Genomic DNA, 25,498 nt, shown 5'->3' on the forward strand with positions numbered 1-25,498 from the left:
AATTTCCCTTCAGCGCACACTTAAGAGGGTTACATCACACACCAATAACACCAGATGCAATTATAATACTTTGTTTCCTCTGTAAGGACACACATAAAATGGAAACTAAGTAATAAATTACAGTTGGGATTTCTGAGCCTTCTCTGCTTTTGGCCAGAACATAGGGACAAATGGCTACACTTATGCAATGGAAAAGAACAAGGGAAATTTAGGCCAAGTAGGCGGAATCGACAAGAAGGGAAAGAGGGGAGTTTGAGGAAAAAGGACAACAGAATTATGGGTGAATCTTCCACTTTAAAATTGAGTGACAGCATTTTTTTTTTTGGCAGCAGAACCCTACAAGACGGGCATTCCAGAAGGACCATTACAGAAGAGCTGACATAAGCTGATCTGGGGGGTTTTCAATGTTTTCAGAGAAACAACAGAGCAGAGCAGTGGTCTGGTCCGGAGGTACATAGTGCTACTCTGAGAAAAAGACGGCCAGCGCCAGGAAACAAGCATGATGTCATGCGTCCCACGTGAGGCTGTTTGGTGTTCCGCTGCCATGGAGATGATGACCAGAGCAGAAGTTATGTTACAGTTGTCTTTATTATTTAATTTCAAGAAATACAAGTCAGGCAATGTATGCTGTGTTTTTTTCCAAAGGTATCCAAGGACCTGAATCAATACGTTAACTCAGCCAGAGATTACGCTCTCTAGGACAGGTTTTCTTTTTCTATAGGCAGGAATGTGGGTGTGATTGCATTGTGTAACAACTTCGGAACAGAGGAAATGACTGCACCCATCTGATAATACCACTTAAGAAGCAGTGGCAGGTAACCATAACATACATAATTCCAGGTGTCATTGATTGTTTTTACATGTTCCTGATTCCCTGGTCTCAGGAAAAATGTCAAGAATTTACATTTTATACTGTTGGCGCTTAAGGAGGTTCTAAGTAGAGCTTCAAAATGGAAAAAGAAGAAATGAGAGTGACACAAAAATGTTTTGGAGTAAGAAAATGATTGCAAACAACCATTACAGTAAAACAGGTTGTTCATCATAAAAAGAAAAAGAATGAAACTCCTCTAAAATAGAAAAAAATGTTTAAAAAATGACTCAGTAATGAGTAGCTGTGTCATTCTTGTTAATCACCTCAAAAATGGGTTTGATGCCAGTGCCAGGAGGCTAGTGGGGATGTTGCTCTAGGTGGTGAAGATGGCTTCATGGAGGGCTTCCATTGTCTGGAACTAATGTCCATTTTAATAAACTCCCCTTGTCATCCATCTCCAAATGTTCTCAGCTGGATTTAGATCAGGGGAACACACAGGATGGTCCAAAAGAGTGATGTTATTCCTCTGGAAGAGTCCTTTGTCATTACCACACAGACGAGGGCCTTCAGTCGTGAGGGATGCCCCCTGTAACATCCCCACATAGCCAGCTGCCGCCTGACGCCCCTGCACAACCTGAAGCTCCATTGTTCCATTGAAGGAAAAAGCACCCCCGATCATGATGGCACCCCCTCCACTGTGCAATGTGTGATCTCCAGTAATGTTGGAAGCCATCACAAAGGTTTTGAAGCTCTACTTAGAACCTCCTTAAGGTCCAACAGTATGGAAGGTAAATTCTTTCAGTTTTTCAACTGAGGTCTACCAACGTACTTCTGCGCAGACACACTGGCTGGTGCCCGTTACACTCACCCCCCTAAACCTCACTCTCATCCAGGTCACATCACCGATGCAACCTGCCTGGTTCAGCCAGCCCCGCGTTCCACCTCGGCTCGAACCGCAGTCAGCAGAATAAGAGTCTCCTAAGAGTGTCAGCCATTGAGCTTAAAGCCGGAGCTGTCAATTAATGCAACTCAGCGCGATTTTTAAGGTGTCAAGGAGTAAAATTTACCAATGTACTTTTTTGCACAGTTACATAAGCTGGCATCCATTACGCATGCTTTGGATAGTGTGTGTGTGTGTGTGTGTGTGTGTGTGTCGGGGGGGGGGCGATCCCACACATATACAAACTCCCTGCAGAAACGAGGTGGGATTCCAAACCCTGAACCTCCGTGCTGTGAAGCAGGCATGGTAACCACATGTACCACGGTCCAGCCCGCCTATAGTATCCAATAGAGAAAAATGTAACTTAAAAAGTCCTCCTTACAATATGCATTGTATGTGTCCATAAAGAACCACCGCTACTCTGAATATGCGACAAGAATGAAGAGGTTACTTTAGAGAGACAGCTTTATGATGACCTTTGCTAACGAGACAGTTATCGGTAATGCAGGTAATTAAGGTAAATTGGTTAGACATGTGTTTGTGCAGGACACCACATCGGCACACAGAGAGAGAATGGACAGTGTTTCATCAAACACCCATCAACTGACCGGAAAACAATATGTATTCTAATCGACATCGGTACCAACAACGTATTACTCAAAATGCACTGTGAATCGGGGCTTTGTAGCGCTACTCTGATCTTACTTTTGCTTTCACTGCAGGGTGTGCAGGACCGCATGGCGGTAGTAATGTCGGTCACAGAAAATAACCCTTAGTGCCCAGCCTGCCCTTGTGTTCTACCAGCTGTCTCGTCTTGTTCGTCATTTTTCCAAAAATGATCTTGCTGTATCAGTTTGGGCCTCACTTGTCATATTCATGTGTTAACCTATTTAGTTACATTTTTTTTGCGAGTGAGACCCATCAAACAACACCGTGCCTCCACTGAGCAACAAAGCTTGCTAGCTCATTATGTCCGTGCTGTGGAATTATTTCCAAGTTCCACCTCGGGATGGTAAATATGCAATTTGAATGACTGCGAAGTGCTGTTTATGCCAGGTGGGAGTAAGGCGTCATGCTTCAATACTTCTAAGCCAATATCACACATCTGGATGAACCACTCAGAGTAATCACACGCAGCGATATGCAGCAAAATATTGATCAGAAGCCATTTATATGACCAGTTTATAATTTCACTCATTGTATTAATACAGTCATCCATACTTTGCACTTTGCTTTGTTATTTTAAGGATGTTTGTGCCAAATTTTTTTGCAAATGGTATCATTGCAGTTGGTAGTAGGAGGACATGATATAATAGGTAACTGTTGGTCATGATTTTATTCATTTAAAATAAATATTGCACTTTTCGCTAACTTGTATTGCATATTGCAGTTTTGACTTATTGTGCACAAACAGTGTTTATTTGTGAAATGCATCGCAGCAAAAGGATCATAATGTGTTCATTACACAACAGCAGCACAACAGTTTGATGGAGGAGCTGCTGCCAATATCGGCATTGGTTGATATCGGTATCGGTAAGAAAGCCAATATCAAGCATCTCTGCTTTTTCAAAGTTTATGACAGTTTTGTAAAATGTGGTTTACATAGTAGGTACCCAGTGACAATGAGAAATAGTCTGTTGAATTGCTAATTCGTTTCTCATTTTATGACATATGATATCGTAATTATATTGACCCGGCTAGTTGGCGTATTCCTCCCAGAGTCCAAAGACATGTTCGAGATTCTAACGTAAAGATGAATTGTTTTTGTCTCTATGAATGAACGCACTTAACTACCACTTCAGTCAACAGCAAGGAGCTGCTTGAGGGACTCTTCAGATAACAACCCCATGCTGTCAGCTTGTAGTGACCGCAGTGCATGGCTAGGGGACGCCACTCGAGCAGCCAACTATTCCCCTTGTGATGACTTGTGAAGTTGAACTTGCTGGAAACATGATCTCTCCACATGTTGAGTCACTTGGTTATGAATATTCTCCGCCAACATTCACTGTAACGAGCACACTTCCTGTATTGACATTCAGAGAGAAACTGGGTGGAAGTAAAGACTTTCAGTTCATTCGTAGTCATCCTCAGCCATGCAAATGTGTCAAAAATATCCATGAATTGACATGAATAGCCAATCAGTCTCATCCAAAGCCTGCAATAATAATACATTAAAAGCTTCATTTTTGAATAGGTGTTTGGTCAGCAGCTTGGAAATATGAAATATGAAAATCTGCGTAGATAAGACGGATAGATGTTGTTTCCTCTCTGCTCTACGCAGGCCGACGAGGGAGTGAGAGCTTGTTCCTGGAAGAGCCGTGCCTGCAGAGTCACTCACATTCCTGGCTGGGATTCAATGACTGAGCCAGACACACAAACACAGAGGGGAGGGGTGCGTGTGCGTGTGACAGAGAGAGGGAGAGAGAGCGAGAGAGAGAGCGAGTGAGCGAGCGAGAGAGCTTGTCTCCATACAGTCACAGTGAACTGCGGGGGCCGACAGAGCGGACTGCGGTGGTCCTAGAGAGCGGAAAGCGCCTCTAACCACGATTTAAGTCCGTCTAATATTGACTTTATTTTCTTTCCACATACTTTCCTCTGGGATCTAACTCGAGGAACTTTTTGTGGGTCTTTGTGAAGTTTGGAGCGCCATTTCCCCCTCCCCGTCCCCGACATGGACAGTTCGCGAGCCGCTTCGGGGAGCTACTGGCCGACATCCATTCACTAGTCACGGGAATACAACCGTACACTCAACCAGGTGGACTTCTAACTAAATGTTTGATGAAGTGCTTCCAAGTTTTGGTAAATTCTCGGGAGCGGTGGATTTATTTGTTCCAAGCGCGGCTAGACACTCGTGGTTCCCGGTTGAAGACAAGAGGGGTGTTCGCTGGTAAAGTTGCGGGGAAAACATGGAGACTGTAAGTCGGCAGAGCTTCCAGCCTCATCCGGGACTGCAACAAACTCTCAAGCAGTTTCACCTCAGCTCTATGAGCTCTCTTGGTGGACCAGCCGCCTTCTCTGCCCGCTGGCAACATGAGCTTCTTTTCAAGAAGGACGGGAAGGAGCCCGAGCCGGTCCTGCAGCATCTGCCGCCGCCAGTGATGCCCGGGCCACTCTTCATCCCATCGGACCGCTCCACGGAGAGGTGCGAGACGGTCCTGGAGGGCGAGACCATCTCTTGCTTCGTGGTCGGTGGGGAGAAGCGGCTGTGTCTCCCCCAGATCCTCAACACGGTGCTGCGGGACTTCAGCCTGCAGCAGATCAACTCGGTGTGCGACGAGCTGCACATCTACTGCTCCAGGTGCACCGCCGATCAACTGGAGATCCTCAAAGTCATGGGGATACTGCCCTTCTCGGCACCCTCCTGCGGCCTCATCACCAAGACGGACGCCGAGCGGCTGTGCAACGCGCTCATCTACGGAGGAGCTTACCCGCCCCGCTGCAAGAAGGAGGCGAGCGGAGGAGCGCTGGAGCTGGAGCTCACCGAGAGGAGCTTCAAGATCTACCACGAGTGCTTCGGCAAGTGTAAGGGCCTGTTCGTGCCAGAGTTGTACACCAGCCCCAACGCAGCGTGCATCCAATGCATGGACTGCAGACTCATGTACCCCACGCATAAGTTCGTGGTGCACAGCCACAAGGCGCAGGAGAACAGGACTTGCCACTGGGGCTTCGACTCGGCCAACTGGAGGGCCTACATCCTCCTGGGCCAGGATTACACGGGCAAGGAGGAGAAGAGGCGTCTGGAGCAGCTTCTGGACGAAGTCAAGGAGAAGTTTGATTTCGCTAACAAGTACAAGAGGAAAGCATCGTCCAGGGTGAGCTGGCTTCATTCACTCTTCTCTGTCTGTTTGCTTTGTTGTGTCGTCTAAAAGAAGCTCCTCAGTCATTAACAGTGTTGAGAAGTGTCTGTACATGTCTAATTGGACTTTGCATGCACCTCATAACTCCATTTAAGAGGGTGGTGCTGCTAGCGGTGAGGTTTTTGCAGTACAGTACTTGCGTACAACTGTTTCAACCTCAATATGTATTTTCCTGTGGTCCATTCAGACACATTGAATGTATGCTGTTTTTAAACGTGGATATTACTGTTATGTGTGCGTGTTTGACCATCATTGTCATGTTATTAGTAGTTAGGCCCTATAAAATGGTGACACTGAAACACCTCCATTGGCAATAAAGTCATTATTTGCCTGTGAAACAACTCTCAGACTCACTTTTATGGGGCCTTACTGTAAATACGATCTCATTTACCAACAAATGCCTCATGGGGACTGTGTAAACACAACATTTTTTAAGGTGGAATGAAGGAAATGACTTGTGCCCCTTAGATTTAAAGACATCCTAATGTCTTTAATTTATATATCTGGTTGTACGCTGGTCTATATGGTTGTATGGGAGTGCTTGCAGAAAAATCAGCTAGTTCTGCACGTGTATTGCTGTGTCTGGGGCTTTTGGGTGTTCGGAGCAATGCTTTTATCGACACATCAAACTTTTTGAACGGATCTGAGTCACCGTTTATAGTTAGAAGGGCTTCCTTGGATATTTTGTTTTTGTGTGTTTTTTGTGGCTCTTATGACCAGATAAAAGACTTCCGACTGATGACGCAGTGTCGATGTGGGATTTTGAGTGTGAGCAAATTGACAGACATGCAAAATAGTATGAAGGGATTATAACCTGACAATTGATGCGCCAGTAGGAGTTAGCAAGGAGGAGAAAGAGGAAAAGTTTGTGTGGGGGATTGATAAAAGAATCCCACCCCCATCACTCCCTTAGGAAAAAAGGCTAGTGATGCCATTTGCATGAACTGTTACACATGAATGGAGTTGATGAAGCAGGGTTTAGAAGTATTGTGGTGGAAACATAATATGATCCCAACAAAGAGGAGCATTCAGCAAACATCGGGTCGACCCCTCCCCCAAACATCCACCTACCCCAGGCCAGCCACCCACCTCTTGACACACACAACATACATACATCCATCCTCCCCCCTCTTACCTACTTTTTACTCCAGACCGATTGCCACCGGAGTGGACTCGTGGAGCAACACACGCGGTTTGACGAGACATAGCAGTGTTTGCAAGCATCTCACCTCTTGTCCGGCACACAGGATTCTCACAGAGGAACACATGCCAAAGAAAGAGAAATCAGAGAGACACTGCCATGCATGGTGAATACCCACTCTTGGCACACACGCTCATTCAAGCTAGAGTGGGCACACCTCAAGGACCCCACTTTCTAGGGCCTCTTCTATTTTTATAGAAGAGCCAGCAGGGCACCCAAGTGTTATGCCAAAGGCTCATTTGAGCACTTGCACCGCTTTTTAATCCGACTCCTTTATTCCCTCCTCAAGCACCCTGTTTCAAGAAACGCTAATGAGGGAATACATGCTGGGTAGGAGTTGAGGAAAATTGCTAAACTTACGGCAAGAGAGCACCCCTTTGTCAGCACATTTAAACACTTTGAAAATGTTCTTGGAACATGCGAGCAAAAAGTGCCAGACTATGCTGCCTTATGTCTTTTTAGCTCCCGAGAAACGCTGTCATCTGCGTGCTGTCAGCAGCGGAACCGGGCTGCCTCTGTGAATATTAATGAGTCTGTTACAGCAGTGTTAGCAGCAGTCTCGAATGCAGACAGACACAGGAAATGATATTGCCACACTTCCCCCCCCTGCAGACACTCCTGTAAGAACTTGCTTCCGAGACACAAACACACAGAAGCCTGAATCTGAGAAAAAGAGAATTGCGCTTTTTGCAGCATTGCCTCATGTTTCTGTACGTTACATTAGGATGTGTTTGAAATGGAAAAAAATTGTGTCAGATGATAAGAGCTACTACTACTGAATGGTTTGAATTCGCGGGGGGCCTCTTCGGGGGTTATCAATTTATTGAGTAGTGTCCTATGGTTTCTTGCTGGTTGCTGCTGAGCTGTGGCTGTCCACATCAGGATGTTTACACAAGGTTAGTGACTGCTGATTTAATGTGTTGCTAACATTATAGTTCTACGTCACAATGGTGTGCTTGTTATGTACGCATGCTGTGCCTGGGGGCACGGTGGATCAGTTACCCCACTGTCGTCAAAAAGGTAGCAATAAGGTCCTTTAATTCCCCCCATAGTTAATCAAGGAAATGTGGTTGGACGCTCACGGCGCACGGAACTAAACTGAGCCATACTGCTTGCCGTTAGTGTCTTGTTCCATACCCATCGATTGTTAGTACTTGAAAAAACAAAAATGGCTTTTCGTCTTTAAGCCATGGAACATTCTGGACACTTCAGTTCTAACAGAGTGGTAGCAGACAGGCAGCCATAACGAGGTGACATCTCAGACCTCCCACGACATAAAAACGTCTCCCAGTGAGACGTTTAAATAAGCTTTTATGGTTGCATGCATGCAGCATAGGGCCGCAACCATCCACATTTGCTCAGTGGCTAGCATTTGAAAATGGAGAATGTCATGATGCCTCTTCATCCAGTTATCCATTTTCATTCTGAAGTGGTAGAAAGTGATTTGTTTACAGACCGCAGTGTTGTAATAATGTGAAGCACAACGTGGCCATTTTGTTTTATTATGTGTAACATTTGCCACACCCAGCACACATTTGCAGGATTTCGACTGCAAAAAAAAAAAGATGTGCAATGTAGAATCAATTCTTTTGACATTATAAACTTGGTCAAACACAGTCATGCACATATGTGTCTGGAATTCTCTTTAGGAAGGCTTAAATGTTCCTTTTACTCCCACCACCAGTCTCTCAGGATCCTTTACTGCTCCTCAAGATATTTGGCCTCTATCTGAAGGGCCGCTTGTTTCACGAGGGAGGTGGGGCAGTGGTGCTGCTGGGGGCTCGGAGGAAGTGAACTCCCCAAGGGGATAGCAGTCCATGTCCTATTTCATATGCAAGGCACAGTGTTGGCTAAGCCTGCTGACAGCCAGCCATGTCCACTCAGTGGACAGGACAACAGCTGGTAGCTGTGCATTTCAATGGCTGCAGAGGGAATATTTCCATCCTCTTTTTACAGCTGTTTTGAAAAATGTGATGGTTGCAAATGCCTGCTACAAATCTTGAATTAGCGGTTTTGTAGCCATGATGATTTATTTTCATTTTTTTTTATTTACCTTTGCACAGAAAATAGTAACTTTTAGATTTACCCCTACATGCTTTGAAAAGGAGGAAGCTGCTAATTCTATTATTTCTTGGTAATGAGTTGCTTAGTGAGGCGGGCAGTCTGGGTTTGTCATGGAGGACTGACACTGTAAGGCAGGACTAAGGGTCACAAAATTCAATGCCACATTGACATTCAAATGTCTTTATGTCAAATGTGATTGAAGACTCCATCACTTGTCAAGCTCAATTTAAATGGAGTCACAAGCAACGGTGAAAGTCCTCTCACTGGGATTTAGAAGAACAGCCCGTATCCAGTGAGACCACCATTTGCAACACATCCCCTTTGCAGGGAGTTGGTCAGGTTGTTCATTGTGACCTGTGGAATGTCGGTCCAGTCCTCTTCAATGGCTGTGCGACATTGCTGGACTTTGGCAGGAACTGGAAGACTCTGTCATAGGGCGGGGCGATTTTGGCAAAAATCAAAATCACAATGCACTGAACCCCCAACCTCGATTTTGGTTAATGTACGATTATCCCACTCTGGACTGTTAATTCTGTAAGTACTTGCATAATTTTGAAACGAGTGAAATGAATATGAGATCAAAGGGTTATTTATTGGAACAATTCAACTGAAAATGAATGAAAATATTTTGTGAGGAAAAAAAAATCACATTTGATTTTCCTAAAAAAGGAGAATTTAAAAAATGTATTTCTTGCAAGCAAAATAAATATATGTCCTTATACAGAATAAAATAATCGTTGGGCGTTGCCTCTCTTTTCTTTGGTGCCCTGCACTGTTCATGTTCGGCATCATGATTGTGCTGCAAGTGTTGAAAAAGGGCGGATGTGTTACCTTTGGACACAGAAACTGTTTTTCTGCAGTGTTTGCACTTCACTACTTTTTGGTCGACGTCATCCCCTTCGAAGCCAAAGTGTGTCCAAACAACTGACATGGAATTCCTTTGGGAACAAGCCGCTCGCTGTGTACCGTCGACACCACAGACTTTACAAATGTGCCGCGGTTTGATTCTTCCTCCACGTTTCTGTGGAGTGTAGCAGTCAGACTGGATGGGATAGTCTTACGTGTTTACTTCTTTTGTTGGTGTTCTGGCAGCCTTGATGCTTTGCATCCCCTGGCGGCCTGTCGTGTAACTACAGGGGGGGAAAAAAACGGAATGAACAACACGGCAGATTAGAAACTGTAAATGTCGATTTCGCTTATTTTTCAATTAATCGCCCGGCCCTACGCTGTCATACACGACATGTCCTGTGTGTATGCTGGCCATGCATGAACTGGGATCAGCTTCCAAGAATATGAGGTGACGGTTTGTGGATGAATGGCACAATAATGTGGACAGTTATCTGTGGGCATTCAAAATGCCATCAATAAAATGCACCTGTGTTTGTTATCCATAACTCCACGGCCACCATGAGCCACTCCATCCACAACATTGACATTAGCAAACCGCTCAGCCACACGACGCCATACTGTCTGCCGTCTGCCCTGTACAGTGAAAACCGGGATTCAGCTGTGAAGAGAACACCTCTCCAAAGTGCCAGACGCCGCCATCGAATGTGAGCATTTGCCCACTCATGTCGGTTAAGGCGGCAAACTGCAGTCACTTCGAGACCCTGATGAGGATGACGAGCATGCAGATGAGCTTCACTGCTTGTTTTTCTGCCAGTTTTTGCAGAAATTCTTTGGTTATGCAAACAGATTGTTGCAGAAGCAACGACGGGTGGCTGGTCTCAGGGGATCTCGGAGGTGAAGAAGCTGGAGACGTCTCCTTGGAGAGAAATGAACATTCAATTCACGGGCAAGCGCTCTGGAGGACATTCCTGCAGTCAGCAGGCTTGTTGCACGCTCCCGCAACACCTGCAACATCTGTGGTATTGTGCTGTGTGATACAATTTCACATTTTAGAGTGGCCTTTTGTTGCGTCTTGATATGCCACATCTTGATTACGCATGGATTATCTCGGCAAAGGAGAAATGCTCACAAACACAGACTTAGACAGATTTGCAAACAATATTTGAGAGAAACTGGCCTTTTGTGTACATAGAACAAGTTTTAGATCTTTGAGTTGAGCTCATGAAAGATGGGAGCAACAACAAAAATGCTGCGTTTTCAACTTTGTTGAGTGTATATTCTGGGCTACGGTCATGGGACCACATTTTGGCACGACAAACTTCCAGCAAACGCTAATGGTTGAATTTATTTTAAACATGCGTACAAGTTACATTGGAATACATCACATAGCACAATTCACAGTTCCACATGTCCAAAAAGGAGTAGGAAGAAGCAAAGCTTATTTAACCCCCTTTCTGTTTCACATCAATTGAAATACATTTGTTCACTTCCTGTATTCCAAATGTACTCTTTGCCAATTTTAAATACATAGGAAAATGATAAGGCAGTATACCAATGTGGTACAATAGGGAAATGCAAAGGGAAATGCTTGGGCAACACAACGCTGTATAGAATACCGCAGAGCAAATTTTGCTTAGATGGTCGCAAAAAGCTCAATACAGGGTTACCCCTAGGATGTTTTTGAAGCTGTGGTGGTGGGCTTCAAGGGGAGGGCGTACTGCCGCCGCTGTGTCTTGCCGGTGCTGTGTCTGCAATTTTTGTTTTTTATGACAATAAAAATAAATAACAATTTTATGACTTCTTTATTTATTAACTTATTGAACCCTTTTCAGCAACCAGCAGAACATGAACCAAGGACATTGCAACACTGTTAATTTAATGACAAAGTTGCTGAGAGCACTTAAAAAAAGTCTAAAATGTCGAGCCTCCTTTTGTTACCTGATCTATTTAGTCCTATAATACTATGTGACTAGTACAAAAGTATATACACAAGTATTTTGTGCTATTTGACACAAACCTAAATTTCCCCGTTTTAGAGGGAATACATGGGAATGAATTATTCAATAATATATGTTTTAGTTCAAAACAACACAGTTAACAAAATAACAATGGAAATATTTTTGTTATAGAAGTCTGTCCCGTATAAAGAGTATAAATTGAGAGTCCGGGGTTATGATAGCACAGGTGTATCCAACCTGCAGCACTATTAAAGCTACTTTGACAAGAAAGAGAGAAAGGAGAGGTGAGCTATTTGTGTTTTATGGGACTGGCAACATTTAAATTGTACTTTATTTACAAAGCATATCTCCACTCAGTGTGCTCATTGGTCATTAAATACAGGTGTCATGTTTGAATAGAACACTTGTAAAAATACTAAGAGGCGAAGCAAATATCCTTTGGTGAATGACTCAACATCAGCTGGTGAGCTACTGCTAGCATACGAGCTACCTGCAGGAGACCCCTGTGATAGCGTCACCATCTTAACGCTGGACACAGTACGTGTTTATGTTGAGCAACTTAGACACAACTGGTGTTTTGAAGACGAGCCATATGTATTATGTTAACAAGAGAGCAAGATTGTTAAGTGACACTTTAAAAAAACAAGTTAGCTTTTATCCCATACAGCTCGCCCGTGGGACAAAAACGAGCTGCCGCCAGAGAGGCAGTGAGAGCCAGGCAAAATGTGTAAACAAAGATGCCAGAAAATGGAATGCGATTGAAACGTGAGCGATCACACACGCTGGCGTGGAAAAGCTTAGCCTGTGACAAGCTGTCGTCAATCGACTACACATTTTACAGAGTATTTTTCATTTTCTCAAAAACAGAAAACAAAGTGAACGTCTATCTGGTCACACATGCGCAAGTTCCCAACAAGGCGGATCGGCGGTTCTGGTGAAAATAAAGCACAGTGACACAAGTTTATGATATTTTAAATTGTGGTCAATATGTGCGTAAATAATAAGTTATATTTGTGTCTATACAGCATATGTATCCATTCATACAATATATTACGTAATATTGTTTTCAAGTAAAAAAAACCAACAATTTTTTAAGGTGTGGTGGCTTTTATTTTGTTGTGGTGCTGCGCAACGATCAATTACATGTAGCGGAAACCCTTCAATACGGTGTCCCTGCACATGTCTTATTGCTGTGAACTGTCTGGCTAAAATTGGGGCTGGGGTTCTGTAGTATTCAGTAACCAGCCATGGCCTCCACCCCATCCCATTTCTTACCCCTCCAGCTGGTTTCTCCATCCGTAAACATGTAAGACAACCTTATGAAGTGTACTTTATGAAGAACCCGAGCAGGAAGCAAAGCTGCACTGAATCTTTGGGCCAAATGGTATAGGAAATGCCAAGAAGCCATACACTCAGCATACCAAGCTACCTCTCATCTTATCCAAACAATATGGTGGATAAATCGCTTTCCATAAAGTAATGCATGCAAGCAATGTTATAGGCAACCATGCATACAAGCTGTCTTGGAATGTGTTGCACGCACAGCTCAGAGCATATGCGTTTCAGGAGCAAAGAGCACGCTTGGAAATAAAGTATTTCCACCCACTAGGAGAAATCCCTTTCAGAATATTCATAGCCCTCTGCTAAAGCGTGAAACTAACAAACGCATTCAGCTCACAGTGGCTATTCTTAAGTCTTAGAAGGACCTTAAGCATGTCTCATTGGGATTATTGTAAAAGCAGCACGGAAGGAAGAACTCGGTGACCTCCTCCAGGTGTTGCGTGAAAAAGAAGCTCTCCCCTCAGTCAGATGGTGCAATTTGATGACTGGACTGTCTGCTGGCTAGTGAACAACACTGTCAATTTTTTGTGAGCATTCAATATTGATGGTAGGTTACCGTAGGCGTTGAGGTCCAGCTTGTTTATTTAATGAGGTGGTCTGAAATATTCATCGACACACATGGTGCCGAAGCCCTACTATAGCCGCAACTATTCTACACAACATATCTTTCTATTCAACATGGTTTAGAGCTGTGGTTTCTATCAAGGAATGTGGACAATGCCTGGAAATGAAGGAGATGATATTGTTAAGGATAGAAGATTATTAAAGAATGAATGACTCGTAAAATCATTTCATGTAAGTCAGTTCAGTTTAATTCAAACCGCCTTGAAAGTGCAGGTTCAATTCCCTGGCTTCCCAGACAATGAACGCTTTACAAAAGTAACATGACTGGGCGACTAAATGAGTTAATGATGATTAGGAAGGGAAATCAAATATGGTAAATTGACCAATACTTTGACATCGGAGGATGGAGGATTGAACCAGCAACCTCCGGGTTGAGCCGTGCCGCCCCGTATCTGTTCTATTTAGTTTGATATACAAAAGAGTTACATTGAGGATAAGAATAAATGGCTTTCAAAACAGCACAGCCATTCATAATACTCACACCAAACATGACCGACAAACTGCAGGCATGTCTTGGAACTGCTATTGATTGTCATATTTTCAAAGCGCTGAGGCCAAGGTATTTTTACAGACTTCATGAGAAAAAAAGCGACCTAAATAGTCTGTTTTCTACCCATTTCAGCGTCTTACCTCTCATATAGAATAGGACCAAATTCACGTAAGAGTAAGTTGTTCAAATTGTGCCTGGCGCCGCTGTGCTGATGCTTCAAAGGCATCACATCTGATATGCTTGCTTTAGGGATGTAACAATCATTCTATTGTCTCCAGCTCAGCTTGGCTTGTTTCTCCGCCGTCAGCACTTGTTGCCCCAAAAAAGCTATCGACTGTGACAAGCACGATATGCATCACCTTCGACGTGGATTCCTCAAAGTCTGACAATGACTTGCCTGACTGTAGACATCACACATTTTGTGACACACATTATGAGATAAAAAATGGTGCGTGTATGTGTGGCAGTGGATGCGCGATACTTTTTGCTGCGTCAGCTCGTTTGACAGCGGTGTTGGCCTCTGGAGTAAGCCACCCCCCCACACAACTGTGTTCCCCTGTGCACTCATACGTTTAGAAGAGCAGTCAGCACCACGCAACCTTTCCCTCCCCTAATAAAGAGGCGACCCTCCTCACCCCTGGCCTCTATTATATGCCCAGCCGGCCAATCGCGTGCTGCTGAGTAACTCCCACGAGGCAGATGGTTGTCTGAAACACACTCACACAATCCAACAAATTAACATTCACTGGCAGTGTGATGTAATGGAATTAATGTTTGCATGATTAAAGGTGCACTTGGATGTGCTTCAGGTTTTTTTAAATATTTTGGATTTACGGAAAAAAACAAACCTCTATGCAACATTAGGGAACATTTAAATGGCTAAAGCATCCTGTGCCTAATTTGGTGCGTGATTGCGCATCAGTCTAGTCTAGTGTATGATTGGCTGTGTGTGTTTGCTGCCTGGATCAGCTGTAGGAGCTGTAGGAGGAGATTAGCATGAGCTCACTGCCTACTCATTTCCATCCCCATCTGCCCGTCTCCCACAGTCATGCACCCCCTAGCCCCAACCACACACACATACACACACAGAATTGTCATCTCTACTGTCAATGTGTAGCCCACTATCCGCCTGGAACAGTCTCCCATAGTGTCATGTCACAATCCAGCGGTCCATGTCAGACTGTTTGGACAACATTCCACGGGTGGGCAGTTTTGTTTGTGTCTAATTTTGCAAATGACAGGTAGATACTAGCAGATTTTGAAGTTAATACTAAACTATGCTAATCTTGTTTCTGAGCTGGCATGATTCCTCAGAGGAAATAACTGCAGCTGTGCAAAATCCCTCAAGTTGAGGGGATAGGCTGGTGGAGGAAGACATTCATTTAAATATTGTGCACCACACATCCTTGCAGTTTCTGTTTGTGAATTGACAATGGAAACATACTTTTGGTTCAGATGCGACTGCATTTTTGAAATGCTCTCAAAGTGGCCATCTGAACGTTATGTATGTTAGCATTAAAGGCTAGCATAGGGGTGGGGGTCAATAGTAGCCATGTGGAGGGGGCAGGTCCCGGGAGCTCCGTGAAGTATTGTCGTGAGAAGACGTGGTGGTGGTGGGGATGGTATCTGCATTCTGACCAGTTATTCTCACCCCTTTTGTACTGGGTATCAGCTGTGAATCTATGATTGTGAGACAGATAGAGGTGATGACCCACCCCCCACCACTGGGTGATCAGTGCTCCCAAAGCGCCTGAGTCATGGACCACTGCCCATTGTTTGCCTCCCCATCCTCCATTCTCAGCACTCTGTTTGTTTGCTTGTTTCTCCTGGAAGCGTCATGGCTTCCTGCATAGACAAACAGCCTGACTGGAATTCTAACTTAATAATAAGTGGTACAGTATATGAACGCTATTAAGGAGCAAGGAAATTGGGTGCACTGATTGTAAAAGTATTTCATACAGCCTCTGTTGTCACCACTGCCAAACATTTCTTTGCCAGAAATCCTTTGTGTTGATACGCAGACCGCAGTCTTTCCAGCTTGGTGGAAGTCTGTCCTCGACTGCACGTCTTTCTAATTTTCAGCACTATGAGTTTTCTTTTACTCGGTTTTAGATGTGTCAAAGCACATCATCCAGCCTGTGTTTTATTGTAGTGAAGCACAAAATAGCTTTTTCTGTTTTAGTCTTGGTCTTGGTGAATGTGTTCAAGCTTAATGTTGACACTGCAGCTGGCCCTCTCATTTCTGGAAACCCCAAACTCCCAAGCCATAGCATTTGTGCTACACACTCACAGTTACTAACCTCTTTTACACGCAAAATCGCCACATCGGAGTCTTAACAGTATAAACCTAACATTATGTATCTGTTCATTTCACACAGAAACCAGCCACTAGGGGTGTACTGAGCCGATGTTGATCTGGGTTTGATATCAGCAAAAAAAACTTGTATCGGATTATATCAGATATCAGCTAGGGGTGGGGGAAATAATGGATTCTTAGATGCATCGCGATGTGGACATTGACGATTATCAATCGATTCATAAATGTCAATAAGCGATGCTGACGGAACAAAAACAAAAACGGAACAAAAAGACGCAAAGCGGAGGTGCCGCCCGTACATTTTATGGTGGTGCACCTAAGACGCTACCAGAACGGCTGAGCGTAAACGCAGACCCGCACCCGCTGGATTTAAAGCAAGCGACTGGAAGCACTTTGGCTTTCACGTAGCTGAAGGTAAAAATGAGCAATATGCAAGCTTTGTCATACAAGCTTAAAATATTTTGAGAACACGACAAATATGAGAAGCCACATAGCACGTTTCCACTCAAACAAGGAGGAAAAACAGCCAGCTGAAGTTGCTGCTGACCAGAGAACCATAGAGCAGGTGATAACTAATTTTCCACCCAACTTGGAAAACCCAACTCACTTCATTACTGATGACCGGAAGCTAGCGTCTCATGTGCTACAAACGATAGGAATGAATGAGAGCCACACGGGTGCGAATATGGCTGAGCTGTTCACTAATGTTGGAGAGGCATGTTGATTTCTTTTGGCCTATTCATTTGTATTTTTTGTATTATTTGTGAATAAGGGCAGCCTAGTTTTTTGGTTATTCATAATATACTGAAGTCTGCAAGCATTATTCTTGTATGAGAGATGCTGGTACAGAAATCTATATTTTGAAAGCTGTTTTTGACTTTGCTATACAGCAAAAATATAGTTTTTGTCAGATATTCTATGCTCAGGATTTTTGTTTGAATTCAGAAGTCTTCATTATTTATTTGTGCATAGTGGCTATTTTTTTTATGTTGGTTATTCAGAATATGCTGAAGTTTGTGTTAATTTGATATATTCTGCTACTGGTGCAATTGACTTTTCCTGCTGGTTGTGTCCAGTGGGAAATATGTCGGTAGATGTAACCTTCCAATAATTACGATAATGGAAGTAAATTCATCTGTTTCGTGTTTATTTTAATTGTGGATCCTTAAAAATATGCTTTGTTTTAGTAGTACACAGTGAGTAAAAATACATTTTTCTAGAACAAATTCTGCATAAAAAATGGACTTGACTATTCTAGAGACTGAGATCTGCGTTCAAAGAAACCCACACAGTGGATGGCAGGTCTCGGCCAGTTCCAGTCACCAGGTGAAACCACGTTGACTGCAGAAGAGTTTAGACTATGAGAATGGGGTTAGACTCCATTCATTCAGGATGCCTTGGCAGAAAGAGAAACAAACTGTTGTCACACTTCAGCCAGGAAGTTAAAAGGAGTATGTGTGTGTGTGTGTGTGTGTGCATTTTGGGGTCTTCTTGTTGAGGCAAGTGATGGGGTTTCTCAGTTTACTTCTCAGGAATGAAGTGCTGGAAACAAAGGTTTATAATGTGGTTAACATCCTTCCCCCGTCCTGCCGGAGCATTCATCCTCTCCAAGTAACCCATCTCCTGAATTAATGCGTCCCAGCCGCACTCTGACCAATGAAGCAGCTATGCAGATGTTGCGCTGAAAGGGGATCCCTCTTTTGGCATGTATGCGTGCTTCTTGGGTTCAAGGAAGCCTCCACCTAGTCCATACTTGCACACCCACCAATTTTAAACCCATTCATTTAAGTTACCTTTCCCGCCATCGTTTCTTACTTTACAGCTTATATATGTGTGGAGGCACACATCCCTTTATATTCATCGGCATGCCTCTCGGATATCTTCTTTCTCTTGGCCATACAAGTCATTCATTCACATATGCCCTCATTCTACACCGACAGAGTAGACAATAGACCTCTTGAAGGCCTCGGCATATAATTAATGTAATGGTAGATGTCTAAGACAAGGTAATATGCAGAGTGTGTAACCGCTAACCACCTCTAACCCACTGTGAGCACAGTAAAGTTATTCTCAGCGTATTCCTTCAAAGAAACTCTGCCAAGGCCATCTTTAGCAGTCGGACATCTGTTTATATAAAGCTGACTGCCATTTATATACGTCTGCTGTCAGAGTGTGTACGTGTACATGTGTGCGTGTATGTGTGTGAGGGGGGAAGGTTGGACAAGCTGACTTATCCCATGTGACCTCTAGCCTTCTCAAAGGGCTCATCTGTCTGCCCTGTTTAATTATCTTCGAACACACAGTCACACAAGCACACAGACACACACGCGTGCACACATGCAAAGGTCAGGGCTGCAGCTGAACCTTGCCACACCATTTCTACACCTCCCCTCCACTACTTCCAACGCCCATCCCCTCTTCCACTCTTTTCCCTCCCCCAGTTCCTTCTTTCCAGGCATGGCTGACTGATGCTGCTGGTTTTCTGCATGCCTCTTCAGAGGATTAAGCCAACTCGACGTGCGTTTATGTGACTTTGCACAGAAGTTACGATGTATCCTTACCACACTGTCCTTGCAAAAAGAAGACATACGGGCAAATCATCACCTATGTAATTATGGAATAGTATTTCCAACACGTAAATCCAACACGTGATCCAACACGTAAAAATGTAATAAATCACATCAAAACCCCAACCAATGTAAAGAAAAATATATACATTTGTACAAATATACATTGACACATGTCAGTCATTCCAACATATGGCTGCAGCCTGTTGTCCTTGACAGTCATACAGTATAGACAGGAGAATCAACTGTCAGCAAAAATACATCCAAATCCGGCTGGCCTAGATGCACTTTAACCAAATTTCAGAACCCACCTTGGAGGTGTAAAACAGATGTAGACCCCACCAAGGTCTAGACAGAAAGCTTTGCGATTTTGCTTCATTTTCCATACAGGAAGCTTGGTGTTCTGGGAGGAAGCTGAGATGGGAGGTGGTGTCTAGCCTCAACTCAAGGACAGAACTTGCGGTGTTATGTCGCAACGTCTCTTTGTCTCTCAGCCTTTCATGTTTTCATGAACCGGTTACTTCCCCTGTGTCAAACCACCTCCACAAACCTGCCAGACCCTCACATCTCGCTGCTTTCACTTTCAGTGGCAAAGCTATCCTCTCAGGAAGCGCTGTGAAATATCAGATTCAACTTCCTGCAGCAATCAATAAAATCTTCAGCAGACACACCCACAATTGAGTGCACACAAAGTAGGCGGTCTTTCTCTTGGACACTTTTTCTGATTTCACACTCTGTGCACACACTAAGGGATTTTTACAACATATTTAGAACAACAACCGTAGCAGTCAGCTGTCTAGGCAGTGTTCTCATCAATCAACTGAATGGAAATGTGTCAGTCATCCAGCATCTTCAAGCACTTACTGTGGAAGCATCCCTGTTGCCAATGAAGCTCAGTGTCATCATGATATGCAGTCTTTCTAAGGTGAGCAGAAGTCCCAAAGCCCCGAAGGGCCCACAAAACTATTTAAGGACATTCTAAAAGACGTAGTAGGGGTGATTTTAAGGACACAGTTTATCCTTGCAAAAACAGGGACTTGTTTAACTTAACTTCAGTCCACGCGATAAAAGAATGGCTCCCAGAACAAAAGAAAACCACTCCGTCCTTTCCCATTTCCCATTTTCATTCCACGTGGGTCTTCCCAGCATTTGTTGTGTATAGATGGATGGACTTTATGCATCAGCTGGTGATTCAGCCATAGCTCCCTCCTCCCCATAGCAGTAATGAAATGATAGATCTTTGATGTTGATGGAGGCAGAAGTGAAGGGATGACCTCACAGCCACCTAATCACCGCAGAGGGACAAGCCGGCGGCTAATGTGTCCATTAGCCGTCCATCCCTCTGACGAAGGAAAAACCAGCCTGGCTTTGAGAAGAGCAAGAGGGAGGGAGAAAGATGGATTGAAGGACAATAAACTTTACAACAGATTTTTTCTTCCTTGACAGACTTATGATTTAACTCAACTCAGCTTGATTAATTTTGCTGCTTTTGAACATTTTGCTTTTTCTGACCAGCATTATTGTTTGGAGTAAGTATTGAAGATACTATTGTTGATCTTTGCAGGTTAGCGTATTCAATGTATTAATGTGAAAAGTACGAAAAGCATGAAAAACAGGTTCATTTTAGACCACAATGCCTTATAATACATTCCTATATAACTAGGATGATTGGACTTATGCCTGCAAACAAGCCCTCTGTCAGTCAACATCTCTGTGGTTGTGTAAATGTTTTCTATATCTGGGATCCGGTCTACAGTTCATCACTGGGGGTCAGTGAGGCTGCAGATACCAAAGTTTGCTCCAGTCGAACCCCTTCCCCCCTTTCACGAGGTGACAATACTGGCATGAGTGTTGATGGACTCATAACATGCTTAACAAACTAATCACTTACACATCAATTTCAACAAACCCTGCTACTATACTAGTAATGTGCGACCAACGTGACTGGTGTTGCTTTTTAGGCTTCTTTTATGGCTGGATTTTCTTTTTTTTCCTAAATTAAAGACCTAGCGGAACCACTGTGTAAAACGCTTGCGAAATCCAATAAACTTGGACACACTGCAGATCCTCTTTGTGGGTTCAAGCCACATGGTTTCCAATGTTAAAGATCCTCCCTTACAATGTGATTTGACTCAGTTTAAGGTCGTCACTCCCTGCTTCTCCCATGTCTCCTTCTCACTCAGTTTCTCCCTGAGTTCAACAGTGGAACAAAATGTCCGGCTCCGGAATGGAAAGTGCCAGTGAGTGCTGGCCAGCCAACATGATTCTGAGGCTGCCCAGCACTCACATGGAACCAATGGGCCTCTTTGTGCTATGTCTTCACAAAGCTGATAAACAAAACAAAAACAAACAAAAAACTGTTCTAAAAACACAGGTGGGGACCGCCTGCGGAGACTCATACATGGTCCAACTAGGGGACCTGCCAGAATTAGAGGTTACAAATAAAACGCTATGAATAAGCCTTGGAAAAACAGGAAGGAAGTTTTCAGTCTGAACTGAAAAGGGCCCATGTGCTTGACTTCCCTCATTTCTTTTCTTAATCTGCCTGAACACGTACTTGTTTACATGCATTCTATTAGGGTTCGATCTATTATGGCTGAGTTCTACCCATGTTCAACTCAACAGTTCAATAACAGGAAAACGTTTTTGGTAATGACAAAGATATATATTCTATATCCAATATCAAAACGTATTGACTAGGATTGTAATTAACATTTTTTTATTTTAATAATTGGAAATCCGTTTTTTGTGTAGTTTATAGGCAGTTTATTTTCAGCAATAAATCAGACCATTAAGGTCTGTATATTGCAAGAAGTTTGTAAAATGACCCAGTGGGTTGAGGTTCACAGGTAAAGTGTTGTCAGTGCAAACGAGGTTTAATTGCTGACAAATTGGCATTGGTGTTTCAATAATGACAAACCTACGAATGACATGCGTGTCGATGAGTGCCTCCGGCAGGCATTAAGAGATAACCAGATGCAATCTTCAACGTTAACCCAGCTCTGATTGGGCTATATTTACTCAGCATATGTTTGTGTGTATTCGTACAGTGGTGCTAATGAACTTTGAGCCTCATCATGAGGGCTTAGCAGCCGTCTGTGATAGTCAAAACAGTCGGCTGGGCATTGATGTTGTTTTCTGCCCTTGACCAAACAACCTGACGATTCCACACTGAACTGGTGGCTTTACAGCCTCACACACACGTACAGCATGGGTCACCTCATTGTTGACTGCCGGCTGTGTGCAGGGTGTGTTGAACAAAGTCCCATTCAGAGTGTTAACCTGACGCTCAGCCACCAGCAGTTCCTTGTCGAAATAGCGCTCAGGTCTTTCAGAGGCGCGCCTAAAATATGTTTCGTGGTGTTTGTGTGGGAGAGGATGCCACAGGGCACAGCCAACATCAGCAACCACGGACATTTCTATTTCAGTCTGATTAGTTTGATGGTGGGGCTGCAGACAAACACCGCTGTGGCATGGAGAGAGGCAGGGAAAAAGCGATAATGGATTTACTTTAGAGTGTGTTTCAAGGTGCCAGACAGTCTCTCTCCCTCAAAGTGGGCTAACTGGAGCATTAAGGCAAGGCAGTCTTCCTTTCATGCTTGGAGAGAGCTGCAGCATTAAGTGAGGGAGACCAGTAGCTAGTGTGAGTGTGTTTATGCTTGTGAGTCTAATACACCGCCTCCACACAGCACACAGCACACAACGCCCTACCCCATGCATTATCCCAAATGCTGCTGCTGTGATTGGAGCGCTAATGTGGTTGCTAAGCAAATGCAGTCATCCTGGACTAAATCAGAATGGGCAAGACTGCTTCCTGGCTGGATGGCTGGTGGGCTGGGCCTCCGCTACCATGACTCACTCACACATATAAACACGCACATGCACAGCAACAGATGAACCTCAGTAATTAGCGACAGTTTACGTGACAGACTGAAAGTGCCTCTGCACTCATTTAAAATACTTTTGAAATACTTAACTACTCTGGTTACCTAGTATTCTTAACAAAAATGAATACATACATAAATTAGATGTCAGTGCTGGGTTTTTTTTTTGCTATATTTGTGATTGAGCTTGATAAATGTAATGACATGGAACTTCTACCACAGAGACTAAAGTCCAGCATTGGTGTAGTTTTCAAGAACCCCAGACATCAAATTGATGCTTTGAAATGTAGAAACAACATTATGACGCATATCCAGTAACCCATTATTACTACTGCTTATATCAGCCCAATATTTTAGTCTTAGTGTTGTTTTTTCTATTATTAGTATTCATCTGCCTGGAATAAACTGTGCGATTAACGTGCGCACGTCCTCTTTGAGTACTGCAGAGTGTTTTTGTAAGATGCGAGCCGCCTCTTGAATGATTTTTGCATTGAACTGCGAGCTAAAATTTGGGTTACGATCTGCTATTTACCGGCAGGCATAGCCGAGGACAGCTATTTGGGGGCTTGTGTCAATGTGACCATGACTGAAGATGAGAATGTATGTAAATAACATTGGCAGCGCTAGCATTAGCCGCGCACTAGCTCGTCACCGGGAAAGATTTTCAACACATCAGTAAAACATACATAATTATAGTGATAACATTTATCTTTTTTACATATTGTGTACAAACTATGACAGGAACAACATCAAATTAAAAGCACGAAATGAATAATAATGAAATGAATAATTTTTCTTTTCAATAAAGGTATTTCAAAATAAGACGACTCCATGTCGAGGTTTAGTGAAAGTCTCTAAATGATACCTGAATTAACTCCCAAGTCACTCACAGTATACAGTACATGTGAAGGACATTTAAAATGCACTAATAAATTAAATAATTTAAAAAAATGGATGTACAGCCCTTTGTTTTCAACTACGTTTGTTGTAAAAGACCTTACTTACAACTCCTTACTTTTGTCCCTGTGGCTGTCCTACCTTCCTAAGCATTGTCCCAGGCTAGGATAACCTCTTCTTCTCCCTGATCTCCTTTTAACAGCGCACAGAATCCATGACCCCTCCAGCATGCGTTAGCATTCAATCAGCTGTTTTGACCAAAAGTGCGGCCAATATTGGTGGGTGTTTCTCTCATCTCTCTGAACTTTTCTGATGTCTGTTTTCACTTCAACGGTGATGGCTTTCCTTTTCCTTGCCGCACTGCTGCTTGGAAGACACAATGAAGCGCAAAAAGTGAACTAATAAGCGATGTTATCTTTCTTCAGTGTAGCTGTGCAGGCACACACTGTATCCGTCCGCCATGCACTCAAGGCGCACAGTGCATTCTTGCAGTGAACGACACGTATTCTTCCGCCATGCACGCTAGAGAACGCACGGTAGACATTGCCGCAATTCTCTCGAGTCTCGTGTTCCATTTTTAATTAATGTAGCACATCTTAACTACAAAACATTGCAACACGTTTAGTTCTGGAGTAGAGAAGGACAGAAATAAGTTTTCATCAGTAACAAATAGGGGTGCAGCAATACGTGTATTTGCATCGAACCGTTCAGTACACATGTGTACCGAACCGTGATCCCCGTATCCAACAATACGCAGTTTTATGTTTATTTGATCAACTTCTGACAGCGCTCTGTCCTGAAAGCTCAGTGTATCTGCGAGCGACTACCCTGGCTTAGGTTGCACTGTCAAGCGCAGAGCCACCCACATTCATACCATGCTGAAAATGTTGAAAAATCTGAAACCTCTTTGGCAATTTCAATAAAATTCAAATCAATAAAGGCAAGGTAATTTATTTTTTGTATCGAAAAAGTATCGAACTGCAACCAAACCGTGAATTTTGTGTATCGTTGCACCCCTTGGAACAAATAATGGCGGGTAGTCTGCCTGATCTCCGGTTTACACATTGGCAAAGCGAAAAGGCAGCTCGTAGTCAACTGTTTGTCCGATTCTGAGAATTAGGTGTAAGATAAGGAGGGGTTGGGTTAGGGGTTGGCTGCTGAACACGGCTGTAATTAGAGCAGCAGTCAGTAAGGTTAGTAGTCAGCAGCACACATTCCTGTTAGAAGACCTGAGAGGTCTGGGGCCAGCAATTAGCCTGTGTTGAAGTCAAAGGGTTGTGATGAGGAGGGCCAGGAGGTACCAACATAGATCCACTTTCAGCATGTTTGCGGTAGTATGGGTTCATACGTAAGAGGAAAGTGTCATCTACTTTTAGCTTCACGCTTGGAGTGTCGAACTTCCTCGCCTTACGTCCAGACTACTGGCTCAGTTTAACACTTGGTTCACAAACCCTTGCAGGCGCCCAGCGGAGATATTGCAAACACAGGAAAACATTGTGAGCATTTTGACTTTTCTTTCAGTAAATCAAATTTCATTCTCTCATTAGAAGACACTCAAAAGCCCAATTTCTGATGGGGGATGTGATGGGATGATTGGACTTTGCTAATAATTCACCAGCCAGTCTAGCTTTTAATCAAACTTTACATTTAGCACAACAAATCAGGGAAGGCCGCTTGTCACCATTAAGTTGCAAGCAG

At 43.6% G+C, this 25,498-nt stretch overlaps 2 protein-coding genes across 3 annotated transcripts in view; both read left to right on the plus strand.

Annotated features, from left to right (window-relative positions):
* Positions 1 to 891, plus strand: part of prkcz (protein kinase C, zeta) — a 97,145-nt gene extending 96,254 nt beyond the window's left edge. The window contains exon 19 of the transcript XR_008570743.1: positions 330 to 891. The gene's annotated coding sequence lies outside the window, so the exon portion shown is untranslated. The remainder of the gene's footprint in view (positions 1 to 329) is intronic.
* A 3,316-nt stretch (positions 892 to 4,207) lies between these two features.
* Positions 4,208 to 25,498, plus strand: part of skia (v-ski avian sarcoma viral oncogene homolog a) — a 77,349-nt gene continuing 56,058 nt past the window's right edge. Inside the window, exon 1 of one of the 2 annotated variants that reach the window (XM_054761703.1) lies at positions 4,208 to 5,563. In XM_054761703.1, coding sequence (XP_054617678.1) covers positions 4,658 to 5,563 — 906 coding nt within the window. In that variant the 5' untranslated portion in view covers positions 4,208 to 4,657. The remainder of the gene's footprint in view (positions 5,564 to 25,498) is intronic. The other variant, XM_054761620.1, reaches the window with a different exon arrangement.

This window comes from Dunckerocampus dactyliophorus, chromosome 1, assembly GCF_027744805.1.
Source record: "Dunckerocampus dactyliophorus isolate RoL2022-P2 chromosome 1, RoL_Ddac_1.1, whole genome shotgun sequence".
Lineage (NCBI taxonomy): Eukaryota > Metazoa > Chordata > Actinopteri > Syngnathiformes > Syngnathidae > Dunckerocampus > Dunckerocampus dactyliophorus.